Raw genomic sequence first — 24,712 nt, forward strand, 5'->3', positions numbered from 1 at the left:
TTAATTGCTCAAGGTCCCAGCAGAAGTAGGATCAAACCCTGGTGGCCCCAACCCTGAAGCCAATGCTGTCACCCGTCACTCAGCCACACTGATAGAGTGGCACTAGCTGAAGGTGGGGGGACAGGAAGGGTTCCATTTTCTCATGGTGCTCCCGGTCCTGTAAGTGATAGACACGCCCTTTGTAGTTTTGACTAATCTGTTGGAAGCTAACCATATAACAGATTTCTTCTGTGTTGTTCCTTTTGCACATTATATAAAGCCTGCGTCTTTGCACAGTTTTTGTTAACAGCACGGTTCCTCTTCCCATCAGTTCTTTGGGACCAAGTGCTCTGAAGACAGTAGGGAACGCAGCATCGGTGAAACGGAAGGAATCTTCCCAGAGCTCAGCTCAGTCAAAAGAAAAGAAGAAGAAGAAATCTGCACTCGATGAAATCATGGAGGTACGCTTTATGAAGTGCTTGTCAACTCTAGCTGTTAGGGGAAGGATGTGATTCCAACCAAGGAAAGTTAAATAGTTTCACCAATTATGAGATTAATATAAAGTGAGAAAAATGTGCTCATACCAGGTTAGGAAAAAAGAGCGTAGGTGTAGTTCCATCTGAATGAGGCTGGAACCTCCTTAGATACGTTTATTTTCTTGCCTCAAGTGCTGTCTTCAAAACACTCCATGAAATTATGGTCAATAGAGTTAGTTTAGGAGAACCTCAGTGGTAATTGAAGCCAGAGATGAAAGCTCTGCTCGCCTTTGGTGGCTTCGTGAAATTGGCATCCTCCATGGATGCCCCCACCAACCTGGGCTCTCCTGTTGCCTCTGACTTCCACTTACCACCTCCTACCCGGGAGAGAAAGCTCTGACATTATTTTTTTTTTTTTTCGCGGTACGCGGGCCTCTCACTGTTGTGGCCTCTCCCACTGCGGAGCACAGCCTCCGGATGCGCAGGCTCAGTGGCCATGGCTCACGGGCCCAGCCGCTCCGCGGCATGTGGGATCTTCCCAGACCGGGGCACGAACCCGTGTCCCCTGCATCGGCAGGCGGACTCTCAACCACTGCGCCACCAGGGAAGCCCTCTGACATATTTTTAATGTGATTTAACCTGATGGCCAAGTTTATATGATGAATCAGTGAAAACCTATGATTACCTGGATCTAGGGCTATACTTTTGCTCTAAATTTACCTGAGATTCTAGAGCCGTTCTGCAGAAGGTTCTTAATATATTCCTAAGTATTCCTTTCTCCCTTCCAACACATCACCTTCCCTTATCAATAAATTTATGAAATAAGTAGAAAAGGCGAAGAGAAAGAATAAATGGGTACAAGAAGCTAACGTTTTTCCCTGTAACATCATTTCCTCTGGTCTCCTCATTCCTTTTCTTCATTTGTCAAGGGATGGGAGTAACTGTTTGGTCTTCCCTGTTACTGAGTCCTCACACAATGCAGGACAGTTAGAAAAGCTTAAAGTATAATATAACGTGTGTACGCTGTGAGATGTAGTCATTCGATCATTCAGCAGATACTGAGTTGCTGTTACGTGCTGGGCATCATGTGAGGTCCTGCATGTGTAGAGTAGGGAGAAAAACACAGTCCCTGCATGTCATAGAACTTTCACCCTAGTGAAGGAGGCATTCCATGACCAAGTGAACCAGTGGATAAGTAATTACAAAATGCTATGTGCTGAGGAGGTCTGAGGGCAGGGAGTGGGGAGATAGCTTGTTCCCCCACTAGGGCAGGGGAGATCTCTAGCTCAGCATCCAAAGGGAAGATCCAGGTGACTAGAGCATGGTAAGCACAAGAGTGGTGGCATTTGAGGTTGGAGAGAGAAACAGGGGCAACACCACAGAGGTCCTATAAGCCATTTTGATTTAATTCAAAGTAAAATGGAAAGCCAGATCTACCTGCTTAGAATATAACCATGCCAAGTTTAGAATATTTTTTGTTCATATTGGAAAGTTGGAGGAATTAAGATGAGGTTTTGAATCAACCAAAGAGCGACATTGTTCAGTCCCTTTGAAAGTAGGTACTTAGGGTTAACTGAGCAGTTGAGAAAAAAAAGGTGTGAGATACAGCCAGGTCAGCTGGTCAGCACGTTTTCCTTTTGGTCACCCTTTCATTTACTTCTCTCCTGGTTGTGTTTTTCTTCCCCTCCATTCACAGTCTTTATTATCCTTATCAAACAGGGAAGCTCCTCTTTGCCATCAATCTGTATACCCAACTATGCTGTGCTGAATTGGTCTGTAAGAGTTATGTTTTTGCCCCCTGAATACATCACTTGTTTTCCAGCGCATGACAGTCCAGGGGAGGAAGCAGGGATAGGGCAGAGTAATGCTGGCAGGTGGCGTTGCAGTATTGACTCAATAGAGGTTGTTTACGTTTATCTTCTTGGTCAGTTGACTTGCCTATCACTTATTTTCCTAAATCCAGGTTGCTTTTTTTTTCAATCAAAAACTAATTGCAAAAAAAGGTTTGTGTTTATCAGAGATTGCAAATTATATCGATCTTCTGTGAAGTGTGTTTTATGGTGTTCTTTTGCTAAAAGGAATGTTATTTGAAATAAATTGAGGATTTTAAAGAGGTAATTTTATGAATGTCTCATGCGTCCTCCAGATTGAAGAGGAGAAGAAAAGAGCTGCCCGAACAGATTACTGGCTCCAGCCTGTACGTATCCCGCTGGGGCTTCTTACTTCTAAATGTGCTTTTAAGCAAATGATTTAAATAGCATTTGGTATAAATGACTAAATTTCTTAAATATCTGTAAATTCTGTAGATAGATTTATAACTTTAATGACTTGTCTTTGCATCTACTCTGTAAGTATTTGTTATATTGTTATTAGAGGGTTACTTCATGTTCATGGACCAGTAATGTTTCTTGAGTTTAATGCCAAATTTGTGTATGGACAAATTTGAATTTAAGCCTGGAATTATTTTCAGTTTTTGCTATAAGAATGCCCAGTTAGGTACTTTGTTGTAAAAACAGCTTTTTTTTTTTCTTTAACATCTTTATTGGCGTATAATTGCTTTACAATGGTGTGTTAGTTTCTGCTTTATAACAAAGTGAATCAGCTATACATATACATATATCCCCATATCTCTTCCCTCTTGTGTCTCCCTCCCTCCCTCCAACCCTCCCTATCCCACCCCTCTAGGTGGTCACAAAGCACCGAGCTGATCTCCCTGTGCTATGCCGCTGCTTCCCACTAGCTATCTATTTTACATTTGGTAGTATGTATATGTCCATGCCACTCTCTCACTTTGTCCCAGCTTACCCTTCTTCCTCCCCATGTCCCCAAGTCCATTCTCTAGTAGGTCTGTGTCTTTATTCCCATCCTGCCCCTAGGTTCTTCATAACCAATTTTTTTTTTTTTTAGATTCCATATATATGTGTTAGCATACGGTATTTATTTTTCTCTTTCTGACTTACTTCACTCTGTAGGACAGACTCTAGGTCCATCCACCTCACTACAAATAACTCAATTTCGTTTCTTTTTATGGCTGAGTAATATTCCATTATATATACGTGCCACATCTTCTTTATCCATTCATCTGTTGATGGACACTTAGGTTGCTTCCATGTCCTGGCTATTGTAAATAGAGCTGCAATGAACATTGTGGTACCTGACTCTTTTTGAATTATGGTTTTCTCAGGGTATATGCCCAGTAGTGGGATTGCTGGGTCATATGGTAGTTCTATTTTTAGTTTTTTTAAGGAACCTCCATACTGTTCTCCATAGTGGCTGTATCAATTTACATACCCACCAGCAGTGCAACAGGGTTCCCTTTTCTAAAAACACGTTTTAATTATATAAGTTCAAGGAAAGATTTGTTTTTTATTGCTTTTTTATTATTGCTTCTTCTGTCTTTTTTCGTTTTTTCTTAATCTAATTTACTAAAGTCTTTAAAAAATTTTTTTTATTGAAGGAAAGATTCTTTAAATTCTGTAGTGCTTTCCAGTTTTCAAAAGTTTCACACACATGATTTCATGTAAGCCCATAATAACTTTTTTTTCCCTCATCCCTTTATTGCCCCTCTCCACTTCCCTCTCCCCATTGGTAACCACTAATTTGTTCTCTATATTTGTGAGTCTGCTTCTTTTTTGTTGTATTCACTAGTTTGTTGTATTTTTTAGATTCCACATATAAATGATGTCATAGTTTTTATCTTTCTGTGACTTATTTCACTTTATTTCTTGTTCTTTTAAGATAACAATTGCATAATAATTTTTAAACATTTCAGTACTTTAAATATTTTTTATTTATTGCTGCTCGGTTTTGAACTTACTGGAATATGAAGTTTTCATAAAACCTTCAGGGTATCTTAGTTATCCTTAAGGGAGCTGGCTTGATCAATAACACAAGAGTGAAAAGTAATTATTTGGGTAATTTCTGATTTGAAAATTTCTGATTTATTATTATTATTAATAATGATCTTGAAGATCAAAAAGCATAAAGTTCTAATTTAAATCTTCATAGTTATTCCCTCACTAGCTTAAAAATAATTTTGTTTCCATGTCTTAGTTTATGTTCTTATACAATGGGAAACATTTGCCTGGTGACCACATGAAAGATCATGAAATAAGTTATGTAAAATGAAAATCCTTGCTGTATTAAATAGAAAATAAGTACTTCATAAACCAGACAGAGAAAGACAAATATCATATGATATTGCTTATATGTGGAATCTAAAAAAAAAAAGATACAAATGAGCTTCTTTACAAAACAGAAATAGACCCACTGACATGGAAAACAAACTTATGGTTACCAAAGGGGAAAGGCAGGGGGTAGGGAGGGGATAAATTAGGAGTTTGGGATTATCAGTTACACACTATTATGTATAAAACAGATAACCAACAAGGACCTACGGTATAGCACAGGGAACTATACTCAATATTTTTTAATAACCTATAAGGGAAAAGAATCTGAAAAAGAATAGATAAACATATACATATAACTGAATCACTGTGGTGTACACCTGAAACTAACACAACATTGTAAATCAACTATACTTCAATTAAAAAAAAGAAAAGAAAAACTATTAAAAAAAAAGTGCTTCATATGAATTATTTCAGTTAATTCTCATATCAGCCCTACAAGGTAATTACTGTTATTATTCCCTTTTGATAGGTGAGACAACTGAGGTATAGATTATTTGAGTAATTCCCACAAGGTCATTTAGAAAGTGGTGAGCTAGGATTTCCCTGGCAGTCAGATTCACTAGGTTGTACTCTGCCCTAATAAACAGTACTTCCTGGGATGCATTAGTCTCCCTGACTTCCGTCTCTGAGTAGAAGTCTGGGTGAAGATTAGAAAAGGAAGGACCTAGAGAGAGGTAACCATCTATGAATTATTTTGTTTGCTTTCCCTGTCCGAGTAGCTAGCATTTGATATTAATAGTTTCATATATTGTTTATGAAAGTGTAATCAAGAATTTTGCTTAGAGCAGTAGTTCTTAACCAGAGCACAATTCAAAAAAATTTAGACCATTTCTTTCCAAGATAGATATGCTTCAATACTACCACTATCCAGTCTCCTGGGGTGAAATGGCTATTTTCACTAATCACCTCGGTGATTCTCATGTTTAGAATCACCTTTGTTCAGAACCATTGGTTTAAAGGAAAAAGAAAACAAACCAAAAGCAAAAAAAAAAAAAAGCATTTTTAGTTAGTCCAAAAGTTCTCTTCCCATTCACAATACTTTTTTTTTTTAAGATTTTTTTTTTTAATGTGGACCATTTTTAAAGTCTTTATTGCACTCCTTACAATATTGCTTCTGTTTTACGCCCTGGTTTTTTGACCACAAGGCATGTGGGATCTTACTTCCCCAACCAGGAATTGAACCCACACCCCCTGCATTGGAAGGTGAAGTCTTTAACCACTGGACCACCAGGGAAGTCCCTGCATTGACAATAGTTTTAATAAAATTTTATTTTCAGTTTGATAATCTTCCAGTATAGTAAATTATTCAGATTTTCTTCCTAGCTCCTCTTGGAGAATGTTACATTAAAAGTGAAGATCAGGGCTTCCCTGGTGGCGCAGTGGTTGAGAGTCTGCCTGCCGATGCAGGGGACACAGGTTCGTGCCCCAGTCTGGGAAGATCCCACATGCCGCGGAGCGCCTGGGCCCGTGAGCCATGGCCGCTGAGCCTGCGCGTCCAGAGCCTGTGCTCCGCAACGGGAGAGACCCCAACAGTGAGAGGCCCGCGTACCGCAAAAAAAAAAAAAAAAAAAAAAAAAAAGCCAACAGGGATCCAGTGACTCAGTGTGTCTCATTTTGAAACGGGCAGTATGTGTGTTAAAATAACCAGCAGCCCACAGAGATGGATTGGAGAGCTTTAGTTTTTAAACTCAGAAAAGAAAGTTTTGACAGATGTGCTATGAGCAAGTGTCAATAGTACAATGAAGTAATGAATTATGTTTAAATTATAAGTGTGTGTACCCATGAGGGCCTTTGAGAAATTTAACCCAGAAATCAGAGAAGCTGTTGGTATTATATGGCTTCATTGAGAAAGTCTTAATAGAATACTGGCTTAAGAATAAGAACATTCAAGCCTTCTCTTAAACATATTTTTCTGCTGTTAAATATTCTCCCCCAAAGTCCTTACTAGGTTTTTGTTAATGTAATGTTTAGCCTGGCTTATTGAAGTACTTGTGACCATCTAGTACTTCTGCTGTATCCACTTGAAGTAGCAAATACAGAATTGTTGTAGTGAATCTGGAATTAAGTCAGGTGATTTAATTTTTATGGTCAGCCATTAGCCAATTGAAATCAGGAAAACAATGATAAGGAAGCAAACTGAGAATGCATTAATATGAAATAAACTCAGATTTCTCTCCCGTTGAGAACTAGATGCTCAGAAGAGCGATGCTTTTAGCTGGAGCTAGTCTGGAGGAGTCCAGTCTTACCAAAAATCCAGAGCAACATCGTGAGAAAAGAGCATTGTGGAAAGTGTCGTGCTTTAGCTCAAAGCCTCCGTTGCTTGCAGTTCCCAATGAGACTCCTGCTCTCTTGAGTTTTTTTGTCAGCGGTGAATGTCAACATATAACATCCTTGGCATTTTTTCTTCCTTGAATGGAGAGAAAGAAAGAAGCTCTCTATGAAAGACCTGGATTAATAGAGTTGAGATTGGTGGATGAAAGTCCTAGATTTCAGGAAACCTTCACTATGGAAATCAGCCATGAGATACGCGTTTTTTCCTCTTGGTAACCAACTGTGTTGAATAAAAAGAGACAGAAGGAATGAAAGATTACTAAGGAAATGTTCTGCCATCGTTGGGAAGACTTCCAACTCCAAAATGTCTTATTTAGCAAAGCAGTTAACATTTTACTATGATTTTTGGTGAAAATGTTTAAAATGAAGGATCAAAAGAGGAAAGATAATTTATATCATTCCCTCCATCTTTATTTTTTTCTTATTTTCCAGGAAATTGTAGTGAAAATTATAACCAAAAAACTTGGAGAGAAGTATCATAAGAAAAAGGGGATTGTTAAGGTAAGAACATGGAGTTATGACGGAATTTGGTGAAGGAGCTGGCGTGTGGCTGAGTAAAGCCATTTTGATTCTCCTTAAAAATCAAGTCCTAGTAACAGAAGCAGTGTGTCTAAGGTTCTCGATGGTTCCATGAAAGGAAGGCTGACTTCCCAACGGTTGGAGAAATATTTCATTTCCAACCATAGTTTATACTTAACTTTGGTCGGCTTTCTTACTAGAGCAAATGGTATGTATGAAATCCCATCGGCACCTCTTAAAAAATTCAGTGAGCGCACCTTGCTAGTAAGTAAGGTACATTCCCTTTGTTAATGACGGGCAATGTAATAGTGCCCCAGAGTTCCAAGGAGGACTTCCTTGTGGTTTGCCTGAGAGACTTATCTTTTGATTGCTCTAGGATTTTAAAATTTAAAAAAAATCAATGCTCCAGTCTTTTTCTTTCTTGTGCTTTTCCTGAGTATAGTTTCATGCTAGCACCCACCTTTGTGCATGCATAAGTTGCCCTCCTACTGTACTTGAAATGACACAGAATTATCCCTCTCATTGTCTTTCTTAAAGTCTTATTCTAAGGTCACCAGCCTTTTCTTTCCAGATGAAAACCTTAACTAAGCTTTGAATTGAATTCTTTAAGAACCATAGCCTGAGGTCATATATGGCATCTAGAAAATAACCTCCATTGATACAAGGAGTTACTCTTAAAACAAGTTACTCTTACCTTTTGGTTAGAATTTCATTGTTTACATTTATTTCTGTCCTTTGGACTTTGTGTTCACATGTCTCTTCTGTTATAAAAGTGTTGGTTTTACATGGCAGGAAGTAATTGACAATTACACCGCTGTGGTGAAGATGATTGATTCTGGAGACAAGCTGAAACTTGACCAGACTCATTTAGAAACAGTAATTCCAGCACCAGGTAAATCTTTTTGCAGACCATTTAATATACCATCGAAATAAGTGATTCCATTCTTTAAAACCTTAGTTTTTGACGTTACTTGATAGTTCTGGGTATGAGTTTCCTTTTTAGAAACATATAACTGCCAATATAACTGATCCCAGTTCGACTTGGTGAGGTGGTAGTTTACCAGTCCTCTGAGAAAGCTATTTTGTGGCATAAATAAATTTTCCCTTTCTAGAATCTTTGTTTTCTTTCCAGAAGCAAATCACAGACATATCTGGATAAAATCAATCATATTAGGATTATTATTAATATACTTGTTTAGCTATTTGAGATGGTAAAGTAAAAGTCAGTATTATTTTGCCTTTTCTTTTCCTTAATTGTCTTACGCATATCTAGTATAAATGCTTCTGTAGTTAGGTTGTTTGCCTCTGACCCAGACTCTTCATGGTGGTATCATTGCTGGCACAGTGATAATGTTAGTCTCTAAAACCTCTGTTTATCAGATCCTATATTCTTTCTCCATAAAATAAAATTCATTTTATGGATTAGAAATTGTGGACTTTTTTTTTCAGCTTCAGTAAGATGTAATTAACATAAACTGCATCTGTATAAAGTATACAATTTGATATTTTCAACACATGCATACTCCCGTGAAAACCACCCTTACAATCAAGTTAGCAAATGTGTCCATCACCCCGCAGAGTTTCCTCCGTTTCCTTTATAGTCCTTCGCTCCCTGCTGTCTCCCCCGTCCCCCACGCAACCACCAGTCTGCCTTCTGTGACTATAGATTAGCTCATAGTTTTCTACAATTTTATATAAATAAAATCATACCACGTGTCCTGTGTTTCTGTCTGGCTTCTTTCCCTAAGTACCTCATTGTGGATTCATTCACGTTGTTGTGTGCATCTACACTTTATTCCTTTTTATTGCCAAGTATTTCATGATGTGGATGTGCCAGATTCTTTATCCAGTCACCTACTGATGGACATTGGGGTTGTTTACAGCTCTTGGCCATTACAAACAGACCTGCTGTATGAGCATTCACATACAGATCTTTGTATGGATATATGATTTCTGTTGAGAAAATTCTTAGAGATAGAATGGCTCAACCAAACAGCAGGCATATATTTACGCTTTTATGAAACTAGCAACCATCTTATGATCTTAAAAAGAGAGAAATTAAAAGTAAGCTGAATTTTTTCTGATTACTTCTGGGCTCTGGGCATCTCCTCCAAGAACCTTATACTCCTTGGTATAAAATTAAAACATCCCTTGACAAATAAGTAGAAAAAATGAGGAGTCTTGTAATGTTACAGTAATCAAAATATCTACAGACTGTACTGTAGCATCATACAGATATTAAATGGTTAAGAACATCTAAGAGAAGAGTTTTGTTTTCTACTATGTTGATTCAGTGTAATTGCATTTGGCTGTAAGAAAGTAGAAGAAAGTGGCCATTTTCTTTGTATTAAGTGTTAACCCTTTTCTGTTACAGGAAAAAGAATTCTCGTTTTAAATGGAGGCTACAGAGGAAATGAAGGTACCCTAGAATCCATCAATGAGAAGACTTTTTCAGCTACTATAGTCATTGAAACCGTAAGTATAGTTTACACAAAGACGGAAATTTCAAAATGCTTTTAAAATGTGCTATGGTTTTTTTTCATCGGATTGGTGTTTTAAGTTTGGGTTTTCTGTTTGCCTTCTCTCCTATTTGGAAATCTATAAGCGTATTTTCTCTAATGACTGACATTACTAAAGCATTTTTATTTTCTGATTACAAAAGAAATTCCTTATATGTCTTAATCTGTTCAGGCTGCTATAACAAAATACCATAGACTGGGGTGGCTTTAGAAACAACAGAAATCTATTTCTCACGTTTGTGGAGGCTGGAAGTCCAAGATCAAGGCACAGGCAGATTCGATGTCTGCTGAAGGCCTGTTTCCTGGTTAATGTGTCCTCACATGGTGGGAGGGGAAAGGGAGCTCTCTGGGATCCCTTTTTAAGGGCACTAATGCATTCTCAGGGGCTCTGCCCTCATGACCTAATCACTTCCCAAAGACCCCACTTCCTAATACCATCACATTTTGAATGTACTGAATGAATTTTGACAGGGACACAAACATTCAGTCTCTAGCAGCACTCTTGGGTAAAAGCTGAAAAATACAATTTAATACAAATAATTTTTAAAATTGCCCGTAAGCCTCCAGGCAAATGATAACCTCCATTAACATTTTGGTCTGTTTTTTTTCAGTCTTTCTATTTTATAACATTGTATATATTACACATAGTTTTGTATCCCAGTTTTTTCCCCCTACATCTAACATAAAACTCAGTCTGCCGTAGTGTGATTAGTGGGGAATATATAATCAGAGTTAATGGGGGAAAAGGCACGGAGATCAATAATATTTTTTAATGTCCTTCTTTGTTTCATAAAGGATTTAAGGTAGAAGAGATCAATAAATAGATTTTAAGAAATCTGACATTTAAGTAAAATTGTTCGTTGACTTAGAACTGATGGTCCACTGACAGGTCTGTGCATGAGGCTGAGTGAGACCTGAGCTGTCTTCAGAAGGAAGGGTCTGAAACATGTTCTTTCCTAACTGCCTAATTCTTTTTAGATCCCTGCGCTACCGCACTGTGTATCTTTATCTCTAAACGAGAAGCTTTTTCATCTCCACTACAGGAAGTTTTAGTGTTTGGGGGAATAATCAACTTCCTGAAGAGTTTGATGAAAGTTTTGGGCTCTCTGCAAGAAACTGCACATAAACTGCCAAATTTTATGTGTTCCCTTTAAGGAGTTCTCAGGTCCCCTGAGCCCAGCTATGAACTGGTTTGAGAACATGTGTCTCAGGAAAGCTTTCTAGAAAAACCATTTAGGTTCTTATTTGAAAGAAATCACATTTCAGTAAATTAAGCATTTTTTCCCTGTCCTTGAAAATACTAACCTAATCACCAACGAACATAAACTCTAAGGGGAAAAAAAGGAACAGGGAATGTCACCTGTCAGTAGGGAATTTATTAATCTGACTACATGAACAGATTGAAGTTCTTTTTTAAATCAGTTTTTTTTTTTTTTCCTGATTCAATCAGCATAAGATCTGGAAACTCTCGTATTTCCTTGGCAGGTTGAATCTCCTCTACTTTCTAGTTTGCTAATACTGTCCAACTTAGATCCTGCTTCACGTTTTCATCTAAGGGAAACAGAACGACTCAGTACTGTTGAGGATATTCTAGGTTCCGTCCACACCTTTGATTTCCAGTCTGTATGATTTTCAAGAGCTGCTTTCTTCCCGGCCTTGCTGTGAACCCACAGCTCCATCTTCCCCTCTAATGCTTTCATCGCTCTCAGAGCCGGACGGAGATAGAACCTCGGAGGTGATCCGCAGGGAAAGCTTTTCTGGTTGATTGCAAAGCAGCGTGTACTCTTGGGAGAGGAAACCCACATGCAAATTTTTTGGTTTTTTCTTCTTCTTTTGCAGCCTGCCTCCATTAAAAATATCTGTGCTGGTTTGTGCATGTCGGTCAGCTTGTCTCTACGTCCGCATGTTTTCTCCAAGTCAATGCCCTGAAAAACATGAACTTTTCGAGTGGTTTCTCCTATTTTTATTATTTCTGGCATCTTAAATTTTAGTATCAGTATCATAAGATTTGGAATTTACACATTTATTAAGCAGATTTTTTAAATAGCTCACAAATTGTTCAAAACCAGCCCCAACTTTTTAGATACTTGCCTAGTTAACCCAAGTCTGGCCCCCTTCTTTATCCCTTGCTTGGCCTTCTTATCACAGAAGTGTGATTGACCTTCGACCTTTAAACCTGATGATGTCAAACTGGGTCATGCTTTATCTGGGAACTTATTTCCTTTATATGTAATCGTTATAGTACATTAAAAGAAAGACATTTTAAAAGCATTTTTTAAAGGAAGGTAAAAAATGTTAAAATCTCAGCCCAGGGTTAGAGTCATCATCATCATTTTATATTTTGCAACAGAGAGGACCAACTTTTAAATTTTAACTGAAAGATTTAATAATAAGAGTTAAGAATTATTGAGCTTGGGCTTCCCTGGTGGCGCAGTGGTTGAGAGCCCGCCTGCCGATGCAGGGGACACGGGTTTGTGCCCCGGTCCAGGAAGATCCCACATGCTGCAGAGCGGCTGGGCCCGTGAGCCATGGCCGCTGAGCCTGCACGTCCGGAGCCTGTGCTCCGCAACGGGAGAGGCCACAACAGTGAGAGGCCCGTGTACCGCAAAAAAAAAAAAGGAATTATTGAGCTCATATGCATATTATGTTCCAGATGTTATTCTGAGCACTTTATATGTGCTAACTCATTTATATTTCTCAACAAGCCAGTAATGTAGGGTACTGTTACTGTTCCCCACTAGGGGATAATGGGGCACTGAGGGGTTATGTCACCTGCTGAGGGTGGGGTTTGAACTTGGGCAGTCTGGGTCCAGAGCCCATATTCTTAGCCTCTGTGTTCCCAGGCTGTATCAGCTTTTATGACAGGTATCATCTTTCATTAATCCAGTTTTCTTTCCCCTTTCCCTTTTTGTTGGATATGAAGGGAACAAGAAAATATATTTCAGGTTGGTCTCATTTTCTGTAATAAGACCAGCCTGTCACAGCTAAACTAGACAAATATCTTTGAGTATGAGGATTTGTATTGCTTAAAATAATATTTGTTATTTAAAAAAAAAAACCCAACTGATAATGGCACAAACATGATAGACATGAACTTCTCATTCTGAAGTCCAGAACAGGTCTTCTGAATCCGGGAATGGCTCTTTTCTTAGGGGTGATTTGTGAGCCCAGGGTCCTTCTAACTTGTGGCTCTACCACCTTCAACCGGGGTTTTGACAGCTGCCGTGTCTGTGTGCTTCAGGCAGGCCGCGGGGAGCGTGACGGGCTGCCTGTGGAGGGGAGCATGGCCTGGGCCTGGAAGTGGCCCGCGTCACTTCTGTTCCCTTCCTTGGGCCAGAGCTCCATCTCATGGCATACCTGACCACAGGAGGAGCCAGGAAGTGTGACTTGCTCCAGGAAGCAGAGGAGATACTGACCAGCTAGCCAGTCTCTGCCACAGGGTCTAGAGGTAACACATGCCACATAGCACTGAAGAAAATACGGCCAGTTCTTGATGAGGTTGCCGTAGAATGCTTTAGAATACTTGTAAAATTCACAGATGTGTAGAGCTGTTAGGTACCTTAGTGGTATCTTAGGGATGTGAAAAAGGCAAATTTGGATCCAGAAGTGTGTGTCCTTTTCTTGTCTTATAAGTACATGTGTGTTCTTAACCTCTTCTTCAATTATTTTAATTTGTAGGGCCCTTTAAAAGGACGCAGAGTTGAAGGAATTCAATACGAAGACATTTCTAAACTTGCCTGAGTTTGATAACTTGTTAACAGCACATTAAAATCTTAAAGCATCAAATTGGTGTTCACAAAGGCATTACAAGACTCTACTGTGTTAGGGTGTTTCTTTTGTATAAAACAAATGGATTTATTTAAATATTACTGTATAGTTGTTTAGCTAAACTTACAGAAAAATCTAGTTATGTCTCATGAAGTATCAAAATTATGTAATTTTGTCTTTGTTATTTTTATTTCCTTTGTAATATTTCCTTGATGATTTTTTATCTTCATTAAAAGAACATTATTGTAAAGTGTTTTATATAGGACAATTTAGAATCATATAGTTAGAGGAAATCCTTCATATACTCTAAATTTCTATTTTCATCAGTAAAGTAGTAAAGTTGAACTGTAAATATAGTTACATTTTAAAGAGTCAAACTATAAATAGAATAGCAGCTTTATTGAGATATAATTCACACACACCATACAATTTCACCCATTTAAAGTGGACATTTCAGTGGTATTTAGAATATTTACAAAGTTGTGCAAGCACCACCACTATCTAATTGGAAACATTTTCATCACCCCCGAAAGTAACCCTGTATCCATAGTCACTCCTAACCTCCCCTCTCTCCCCAGCCCCTGGCAACTACTAATCTACTTTCCATCTCTGTGTATTTGCCTGTTTTGGACATTTCATATAAATGGAATCATACGGTATGCGGTCTTTTATGACCAGCTGCTTTCACACAGCATAATGTTTTCAAGGGTTATCCACGTTGTAGCACGGATCACTATCTCATTCCTTTTCATTGAACAATTATCCATCATATGGGTATACCGCATTTTTAAAAAACTATTCATCAGTTGCTGGATTTGGGTTGTTTCCGCTTTGAGGCAATTATGAATAATGCTACTGTGAACATTCGTGTACAAGATTTTGTGTGAACGTACGTTTTCAGATCCTAGGATTGGAGTCAGTCATACTGTAACTCACTCATGTTATACCATGTTTAACATTTGAAGAGCTGCCAGGCCGTGTTCCAAAGTGGCTACACCATTTTACAATCCCACCAGCAATGGTGAGCTGTCCATTTTTAAATAAGTAGGGCAGCATATTATGAAGGGATACAAAAGACAGGAAACCCACCTCACAGTTGCTTATGGGAAAAAAAAAAAAGGAAGTTTATAGTTCATATAACTGCGAAGGAGCAGACCCTCGATTCAAGTGAGATTCAGGGTGCAAGCAGTCCAGATTCAGGGCTGGGCCCCTGTCATCTCTGGCTTCTGTGTTGGGTTCATTCAAGGTACTTTTCAAAACAGCAAGATGACTGCCAGCATCTCCAGCCTCCAGGTTTACATCTTACCCTTCTGTCACAGTTCCAGCAAAAAACCTGGGATTGAGTCTTATGGATCCACACCGGGACAGATCATTCCAAGTAAAAGGATTGGAATACTACCGACTGGCCAGACTTGGATTGTATTCCAACCCATGGGCCATCCCTCTGGAACCCCGCCCTTAGGGGAAATCTATTATCAGAAGGTGGGAGAATATTTGCTGGTGAACAGAGACAGAGGAGGCAGCGAAAGAAATAGTAATAGGATGATGTTAGTAGCTTTACAGAAAATGTTATGGGATGAATTAAAGCGTTTCCGAAATAGCTGGACAGCATCGTACTGGGGAAAGGAGCTGGGTTTTGGAGTTGGGCAGACTTTAGGTTGAATTTTGGCTGTTCTATTCACTAGCTAAGTCATCTCAGGAAAGTTAATGTTCTCGAGTTTCAATGCTTTTAATGTATAAATTGTCAAAAATAGTGTGTCCCGGCAGGGTTGTTGTGAGAACTACAGAAAATGCATATGGAGTGTCAGACGTAAAGCCCAGCACTTAGTAGGTGTTTGATAAACGGAAGTGAGCATAGTATCAGTAAATGGGGGCGAGTGTTTGTGACCTGAGGAATTTCCATAAGGGGAATGGTTCTCCCTGATTATAGTGGATAAATAAAACATGACAAATTTCATAGGCCTCCCCCAAATCTGTAAGTTTGGAATCAACTCAGTGGTTTTCTTCTTAGAAAACCATGTTTCATCCCTACTGCCCACGTTTAATTCTTTTCTCCAGCATCTTCCTGAAATTGTCGCAGGATAAAATAAAGTAGCATTATTGAAGGTCAACTTAATTGAAAAAAGTCTGAAGCACAAAAATATGATGCTAGACTATAGAACCTTTTTTCCTGTAAGTTTTTAGAGGCCAATATGGTTACGTTAAGCAGAGTGACTGCAGACACCTAAAATCAAGTCTTATGTAGACTTTTTTCTCTATTTTCTTTTCTTTCTTTATTTTTTTGGCCGAGCCACATGGCTTGCAGGATCGTAGTTCCCCGACCAGGGATTGAACCCGGGCCCCCTGCAGTAGAAGCACAGAGTCCTAACCAAAGGACCACCAGGGAATTCCCTGACTTGTTTTTTTTCTTTTTAAAGCATCGTAAGCTATTCTTTTTTTAAAAAAAAAAATAGACTTTATTTTTTAGAGCAATTTTAAGTTCACAGCAAAATTAAGCAGAACGTGTAGAGATTTCCCATGTGCCCCCTGCCCTCCGAGCCACAGCCTCCCTACCATCAGCACCCCCACCACATGGTGCATCTGTTATAACTGATGACCCTGCATGGACACGTCATCCTCACCAAGCATCCGTAGCTGACGTCAGGGTTCACTCCTGGAATTGTACATTCTATGGGCTTGGACTAATTTATAATGAAATACACTCACCATTATGGTATCGTGCAAAATAGGTTCCTCAGTCTAAACATCCACCTGCTCACCCCCCCTCCCCTGCCTGCCTCCATCAACCAGTGATCTTTTTACTGTCTACATAGTTTTGCCTTCCCCAGAATGTCTGGTAGTTGGACTCATACAGTGTGTAGCCTTTTCAGACTGGCTTCTTTTACTGGGTAAAAAGTAAAAGTAATTCTTTTACTTCTTTTACATTTGTTTCCTCCACACGTCTTCTCATGGCTTCATGGCTCTTTTTTTTTTAAGTGCTGAGTAATACCACCTTATCTGTATATACCACAGTGTATTAATCCATTCACCTACTGAGGGACATCTTTGTTGCTTCCAAGTTTTGTCAAGTATGAATGAAGCTGCTATAAACCTACGTGTGTAGATTTTTGTGCAGGCATAAGTTTTCAACTCATTTGGGGAAATACCAAGGAGTGTGGTTCCTGGATTGAATGGTAAGATTGACTTCCGAAGTGGCTGTTCTGTTCTGTAGTCCTGCAAGCAATGAATGAGAGTTCCTGTTGCTCCCCCTCCTTGCCAGCATTTAGTGTTGTCTTGATTTTGGCATTCTAATAGGTGTGTAGTAGTATCTCATTGTCTTAATTTGCAATCCCTAATGACATATGATGTTGAGCATCTTTCCATATGTTTATTTGCCATCTGTATATCGTGTCTATTCAAGTCTTTTGCCATTTTTAAATTGGGTCATTCACTTCCTTACTGTTGAGTTTTAAGAGTTCTTTGTATATTTTGGATGATCGTCTTAGATAATATCTTTTGTAAATATTTTCTGTCTGTCTGTGGCTTCTCAGTTTTTGGAAAGCTGTTCTTTTTCACCAGCTTGCTTGAGGTCATATCAAATTATTGGCATTGATATCTTAGGAAACCAAATTCCTTGAGTTTTCTTCATTAGGAATGCCGTCAGATCCCATTGCCTTATTTGCTCTTTTTACCCTTGTGTACTTCTAACTGCCTATCAGTTTTTGCTGACACGTTTGAGTGAATTTATTCAACAAACATTTACTAAAGCGCCTCCGCTAAGTAAATGATCGCAGGAGGTGCTGGAGATAAAAGGGTGAGAAGCAGGTGTAGGCCCAAGATGGGTGTCGTGTAGGAATTGACAATGTTTAGTGAATTGATATTCAAATGAAATGATTGGCCGATAAAGAGAAATTAGCTAATTTGGAGTAGCTAATTAAAAACCCGCCCTGGGACTTCCCTGGCTGTCCAGTGGTTAAGTCTCTGCGCTCCCAATGCAGGGGGCCTGGGTTCCATCCCCGGTCAGGGAATTAGATCCCACATGCCGCAACTAAGACCTGGTGCAGCCAGAAAAAAAAAACCCGCCCTGACTTTGACATACCGCAGTGAGAGACCATTACTGTTACCCGTGATGTAGGTAGGAACTGTACATACCTCAGTTCCTACTCTGGTGAAATGGGATCACAGGATTAGAATATGGCCCAGCCTTCGTTGTAAGTTCGTCATTAGGTAGACTGAAGTGACCCCAGAAACGTTAACTGGGTGATTGAATCACTATACCATCAAAAGGAAGCGTCCTTGGCTTTTCTTTCTCTCACATGGATATTTCAGAAAACGTCACCCATGTAGACTTTGCCAGTGTGAAAAAGTGTTCCGTTTTGTTTCGTTTGTTTGTTTGGTTTTTTTGGCCATGCCTCATGCTTGCCGCTTGCGGGATCTTACTTTCCTGACCAGGGTTTGAACCCGGACCACGGCTGCTGAGCCCTAACCACTGGACTGCCAGGGAATTCCCTGAAAAAGTGTTAAGAAAGGAATAAGACTACTAAATTATTACAGCATATAAGCATTTTTATGTATCTAGGCAGCCAGGTAATTTCTACTTTCATCCTACTGGGTCTTTGGAGTCACTTACAGCTCTTTCGATTGGGATAAGTCTGAAGAGAAGATGTTCCTCCTTATGGTATTAAGTGATCCTTTAAAGCAAGTAGAATGACTTGCATAAGACCTCATACCATTAGGTACTAAAATAACTACTGATTCATAGTTCATTTTTACTACACATAGAGACACTCTGTAATTCCCTTTTTTTTTTACTTATTTCTTTGGATTGCCAATTTTCCAACTCTAAGAAGCCTTGTTTAATTTTCAGATATTTAAAAACACAAACAAACAAACTTATGACAGAAGTATGACCTGAACGCAGTCTTGTTTCTCAAACAAAGGCTCTTATTTTCCTGACAGTTCTGACAATAAGACATACATATCTAATTGGTTTAATGGGAACTGTTTAGATTCATACTTACAGAGAGCTTTGAAGATAGGCTACTTTTGTCCTAAAGAGGAATATATTTGACAAATACCAGCCCTGTAATACCCCAACTTTATACAAAATTAAATATTGATCAATTACCAATGGGTTCCAAGGTGTTCAACGAATAAGCATAGATAATTGTCAACTTGTTTTTTCTCATCACTGACAGCATAATACTTTCAGAACTAACCAAGAGGCAGACAGTGGAATAGTTCCTTCTTTTCCAATGATTCCCATTAATTTGGTTTCTTCATTTGAAATTCAAAATTGATTATTCCCTTATAATTCAAAATTAATTATATAGAGAAGGCAATTTTCTGGTCTCAAGAGGGACACATGTGAACAGTATTAATAAGGTTATTTTTTACAGGAAATGAATTTTAAAACAGCTATTAATAAAAGTTTTGATAATTTGAATAACATGGGTTTGATTTTAAATCTAGTTTCTTTTGCTAGGACTATGTTGCTCAGTACTCTGCATGTAAATTTACACCCCAGGATTCTCATCATTATTTTTAAAACTACTGAGCACATGTAAAATACTAGGAATAGATCTAACCTTATATAGCTAAAGGTAGCTGTTTTAAGGTCAAAATTTTTTACAAAGTAACCAGTATAAGAACCCACTTTTGAAGTTTGTGTTGAATATTAGCATTTTAAGATTAGTATTTTTGAAATAGGGATAGAAAAGATGTAATAGATTTTTTAAAAAATCATAGGTGCCATAGGTGACCAATTTTTATAGAGGAATGAAACTAAAAGGCAGTGCTATTTACCTCTTCAGCACTGAGGTTATCTTGGAAATTAGAGAAATAATCACGTTTAATATTTTGCAATTATGTCAAAACATGATCACTCGCTTTCACAAATATTGGTTGGGTATGTCCAAAAAGAGGTAGTTTTGTCTACTTTCTAAAATGAAAAATGGTTTTAACCAAATTATGGAGAGAAAGCTTCATAAAAATGTATGTACCTTAAAAAATTTTTTTAAGTGCAATTTCATCACTTTGGCCTTTGAACATATATCCATTTTCAGAATAGATTTAAAGGAAAGTTATAAACAAAGGAAAGCACAGGCTGATAATGGATCAGACTTGCACCAGCCTCCATAATCATGTAAGGCAATTTCTTATAATAGATCTCTTCTTTTATATATATATATATATATATATACCATTGACCCCTGAACAACATGGGTTTGAACTGCATGGGACCACTTGTATGTGGATTTTTTTTATTTTTATTTTTTGCGGTACGTGGGCCTCTCACTGTTGTGGCCTCTCCTGTTGCGGAACACAGGCTCCAGACGCGCAGGCTCAGCGACCATGGCTCACGGGCCTAGCCGCTCCGCGGTATGTGGGATCTTCCCAGACCGGGGCACGAACCCGTGTACCCTGCATCAGCAGGCAGACTCTCAACCACTGCGCCACAAGGGAAACCCCTGTATGTGGGTTTTTAAAAAACAAATATAGCACCTGTTGTTTCATTTTACAGATCTTTAAAATTAACTAAGTATGGAGAAAAGTTTGTGTTTAATTAGAAATCACAGTATGTGGAATCAAAAAACTAGGATTTGAGGACTTCCCTGGTGGTTCAGTGGTTAAGAATCCACATGCCAATGCAGGGGACACGGGTCTGAGCCCTGGTCCGGGAAGATCCCACATGCCACGGAGCAACTAAGCCCATACACCACAATTACTGAGCCTGCACTCTAGGGCCTATGAGCCACAACTACTGAGCCCACGTGCCACAACTGCTGAAGCCCACGCGCCTAGAGCCTGTGCTCTGCAACAAGAGAAGCCACCATAATGAGAAGTCCACGCACCGCAACAAAGAGTAGTCCCTGCTTGCCGCAACTAGAGAAAGCCCATGCACAGCAACAAAGACCCAACACTGCCAAAAATAAATAATATAAATAAAAAATAAATTTATAAAAAAACAAAAAACTAGGGTTTGAGTCCTGATCTGTTCTATACTGTTTGTTTCCTGCCCTTGGGTGAGCCATCTATCAATTCCTTTGTCTTTGAGACAGAGATAAAAGTTTGTTGGTTTTCAACTGTGGGATTTTGGCAGCCCTAAGCCCCACATTGTTCAAGGGCCAACTGTATATGTGTGTATGTTTATATATGTGTGTATATATGACATGGCTATCCTACTAGTTCTCTTTCTCAGGAGAATCCTGACTAATACAGGCTTCTTGGACTAAAAAGGGTCTCTGAGGCCAACACTAAGGAAGGAATTTTGGCAAAGCATCATGGGTATCTTAGGTACCTTGGCAAGGTTATCCCTACAGAGGGTGACAGGGCTTTGTATTCATATATATATAACTACAAAACAATTAAGATAGGTGACTTCCCCTGTTCTTACTCCAAGTTCACCAAATAACCTCATAATTGAATTTCCCATGTAACTGACAACCTAATAATGTATTCAGTTGCAAGGTTGAGGACCTGACACTAAAAACAGTGAAGTCCTTACAGTAAATGCCAAACCCAGGACTCCGTCTGGACGGCAGCTTGACTCACCAATGCAGCCCTCCTCTGCACGACCTCGATTAACACACACCTTCCCATCTGAAAACGCCAACAACATCCTAAAACTTCTTTGCAAAGTATTTATCTTCTTCAGGTGTGTTAACAGGTTTTATAAACCACCATGATATCTGGTTAGTTTTTAATTATTCAAACTCAAGAATGACTACAAAGGTGGCAGGGAAAAAATGTATATTTATACATAGAATTTCCCCAACTATAAACTTTTCAAGGCCATTTGAGAAAGCTGTAGAGCTGAGGCACAAAGTAGTCCTTGTAATGTCCGTCGATGAAGCCTTTCCCACTGTTATGCACAAACCAACAGGGAACGTTGGTCCCAAACACTCTGTCTGTCCGGTAGTCCTTCTGCAGGCCTCTGCAAGGAGAACAGTGGGCGTGGTTAGGACACAGACCAGGGCGTGGCCAGCTTGTGTATCTAGAAAGAAGACACACTCTCCCTCTCTGTTTTCTGCCCCCTTCTAGCACCGTATCTGCTAACACCCCTGTGCCCCATCCCCGTTCCCCAAGTCTTCCCCAAGTCATACAAAGCACCAGAGTCAGGGGCTTGGTTTAGAAAGACAGACAATAAGCAGTGTGTCCTTAGAAATTCAAATAACCTGTCTAGAGATTGACCAATATGGACTTTTCCAGGAAGGTAAAGAGTGCAAATTAACTTTCCTTTTTTATTTTTTCCCTGCTGCCTTGGAGGGGAGGCCCATGTAGTCAGAGGCAGTCCTCTTTCTGGACACGGGGAAAGGGACAAGGGGGCAGTGGGAACTGGCTGGGGGCTATGTCCTTAAGGTTGCCTAGGGCTGGTATAGTCTCCAAATTAGCCCAGAGCAAGGAAGAAGCTGCCAGATTTAGCAAATAACAATGCAGGATGCCAGTTAAATTAGAATTTCAGATAAACACCACTCATGTTTCAGCAGAAGTATGTCCCAAGTATCTGAACTTCACAATTTCCTGGGTGTCTTGTGTTTATCTGGTGAGGCTGGAAGAGGATCCAACCATCGTGCTCTGGGGAGCTGAGGCTACTGCAGGGAGGCTGTGGGGCGGAAATAACGTTCAAATGGAAAGAAGGTGGAAACGAAGCACCAGCTCACAGGTTCCCTGCAGGGTGAATCTGAGGTGCCTCTCAGCTTGACTGCAGGGGTGACTGTTCTACTTAGGAGCGACGCCGGCTGTTCCTGAGACATTCATGGTTTTCGTTTTAAGGGTAAAGAAGTTATACGGTATATTGCCATTAATGAGCTTTAAAACATATATCTTTGCGCGTGGCCCACGGGTCGAGTTAGTTTCCGCTGTGCGTCACGAGGTGCTGGCAGTAGAAGAAAATGGGGCCCAGCCTTTACCTTTGGTCATTAGCATAGAGTAGATGTGTTTACCAATCTCAGATAACTTGTTATTACTGTGATCAACTGTGCTCAGCGTTGCTTCTATGAAACACGCTTACTGACGCCCAGTGGTAACTCACTGATCTCTGGTAAACCCATACTAGTTGAGTAGTGTACTAAGAGCCCATTGTTGCAGTTCACAAATCTATTTCTGTGGTAACTTTATTTTACTGTTGTAATTTTATGGCTTAATGATTGTTGTAATTTTATGGCTTAATTGTTGTAATTTTATGGTTTAATGAAGTACATGGAAGCCAATGACATTCGTGTGCCGAAAGAGTCATTTCTCATCGAGCAAAGTTGGCTGCTTTGTAAAAACTCTAAAAAGGCCCCGAATTCTTTAATATGATACCAGATTAGGCCTGGGTGAGACAACTGTAAAAGACTGGGAAAAATGAAAAAGACGTATAAAAAGTTTAAACTCAGGATGCTTTACAGGTATCTATGTTCTCACTTCAAAATGAAGCATATGGATACGGTTTGTGTAAGAAAAGCTACACCAAGATGTATTCAGTAGATTCAAACACAAACATGCATTCAGTGGATAAGTGCTCAAAAAGAAAGCTCTAGACTTAAGTAAAAATCTACACATTCTTTCGCTAGCACTAAGGCGAGTAGGTGTTTTTATGATTTCTTCCTTTGATCTGCTTTTTCAGTTATCCAGCTTGTGGCCGTATGGCTTCTAATGTACGAAGGTGAGAAGAGTAGATTAATTAATCTTGGCATTTGATGGTACGTACTTATGTACCTGGTCATTTTTTGCATTTCGGATGGACTCCATGCAGTGTCCTTACGCCAATGCCATGTATGTGTCTCTTCCTGGTGAATTGTTTAGTGTGACACAGGTAAAGCTTGAAATGGCTTTTCTTGTTCTTCTATTTGGCCGTGAGTCCAATCCTAACAGGAGCCCTTTTTGTTCCCGTAGTATATGCATCCGAGACATACCTGGTGACAATCAGCTTTTGTCCCTTCACGTCCATGTTTGCCTCTGGCTTCTCAGGGTCCTTTCCTGGTCGCTCATTGAAGATATGTATCTTTGGCTCATACATGAACTGGCCTATGAAACAAAGTCCAGACATTTATTTACATGTAACTCAAGGGAAGACAAAAGGACAGGCTGGTCATGTGATCCAAGCTGCATTTTGGTTCCCCCATCTAGACTTTCTGGGGTAGACAGATGTACTGAGAGGAGAAGGATGCAGATGGGGATGGGTTCTTCCTGAGGGCAAATCCATGCTGCTCACTCGTATGTCGTTTGACATATGAGTCTGATCAACTGGACCCCGAGTAAAATCAAACACTCTGATGGTGGGGGTAAAGGTCAGCACCTGAGAGTACAGCTCAAATCTAGAAACACGTTTGGTTTGTGACACTATACAGTATGCTTAAATCACCACCGTTCTTTAAAAAGTAGGGAAGGTTGACCTGGACGCCCTGCTTGTTATCACAGACTTCCTAAACCAGTTCACTTCTCTTCAGTGAGAAAAAAATCTTCAGCATAAAACGTACAGTGTATCCATCCCTTCTCTTAATTTGCCCAGTATGTGATGAAATCCCAGCCCTGGGAAACTTTGTCTGGAGCAGCAAATAGTCCCAGCTATAGCATTACGAGTCGCCCTGCACTGCTGTGTGGGGTTGTAGGAATCTTGTTTCTTATTCTCTGTATATTATGATGTTTTGACATCTTAAAAACTCCGTCTGGCTGGGGGGAGACTGCCCCTCCCTGGGAAAGCCAATTCTGAAAGAGAGCAAAGGAGCCGGGAGCAGGGCGGGGATCTGCAAAGGACCAGGCCAGAGCCGGGCCTCCTGTCTCTGGCCTGGGAGCCCCAGAAGGAATCATTCCAGGGCCAGGTGCCAGGCAAGGAAAGACCACCCTATAGCCCAGTGCCCACTGAAATTATTAAGCCAGCCAACCCCAAACTACCCTGCTCTGTCCTGTCTTTGCCACAGAAACCCCAGTAAAGGCTCTGGCCTGGACCTATCTCTTGCTCCTGCTT

General features: G+C 39.7%; 2 protein-coding genes across 3 annotated transcripts in view; one reads left to right on the plus strand and one right to left on the minus strand.

Annotated features, from left to right (window-relative positions):
* KIN (Kin17 DNA and RNA binding protein) overlaps window positions 1–14,609 on the plus strand; it is a 37,787-nt gene extending 23,178 nt beyond the window's left edge. For both annotated transcript variants that reach the window (XM_033409104.2, XM_049705818.1), the window contains 6 exons: window positions 311–440; window positions 2,602–2,652; window positions 7,409–7,477; window positions 8,288–8,387; window positions 9,870–9,970; window positions 13,693–14,609. In XM_033409104.2, coding sequence (XP_033264995.1) covers window positions 311–440; window positions 2,602–2,652; window positions 7,409–7,477; window positions 8,288–8,387; window positions 9,870–9,970; window positions 13,693–13,755 — 514 coding nt within the window. In that variant the 3' untranslated portion in view covers window positions 13,756–14,609. The remainder of the gene's footprint in view (window positions 1–310; window positions 441–2,601; window positions 2,653–7,408; window positions 7,478–8,287; window positions 8,388–9,869; window positions 9,971–13,692) is intronic.
* Window positions 14,610–21,549: 6,940 nt separating this feature from the next.
* ITIH2 (inter-alpha-trypsin inhibitor heavy chain 2) overlaps window positions 21,550–24,712 on the minus strand; it is a 37,424-nt gene continuing 34,261 nt past the window's right edge. The window contains exons 20-21 of the mRNA XM_004281700.4: window positions 23,661–23,772; window positions 21,550–21,697 (exon numbers count right to left, since the gene is read on the minus strand). Coding sequence (XP_004281748.1) covers window positions 21,550–21,697; window positions 23,661–23,772 — 260 coding nt within the window. The remainder of the gene's footprint in view (window positions 21,698–23,660; window positions 23,773–24,712) is intronic.

Source organism: Orcinus orca, chromosome 2, assembly GCF_937001465.1.
Source record: "Orcinus orca chromosome 2, mOrcOrc1.1, whole genome shotgun sequence".
Lineage (NCBI taxonomy): Eukaryota > Metazoa > Chordata > Mammalia > Artiodactyla > Delphinidae > Orcinus > Orcinus orca.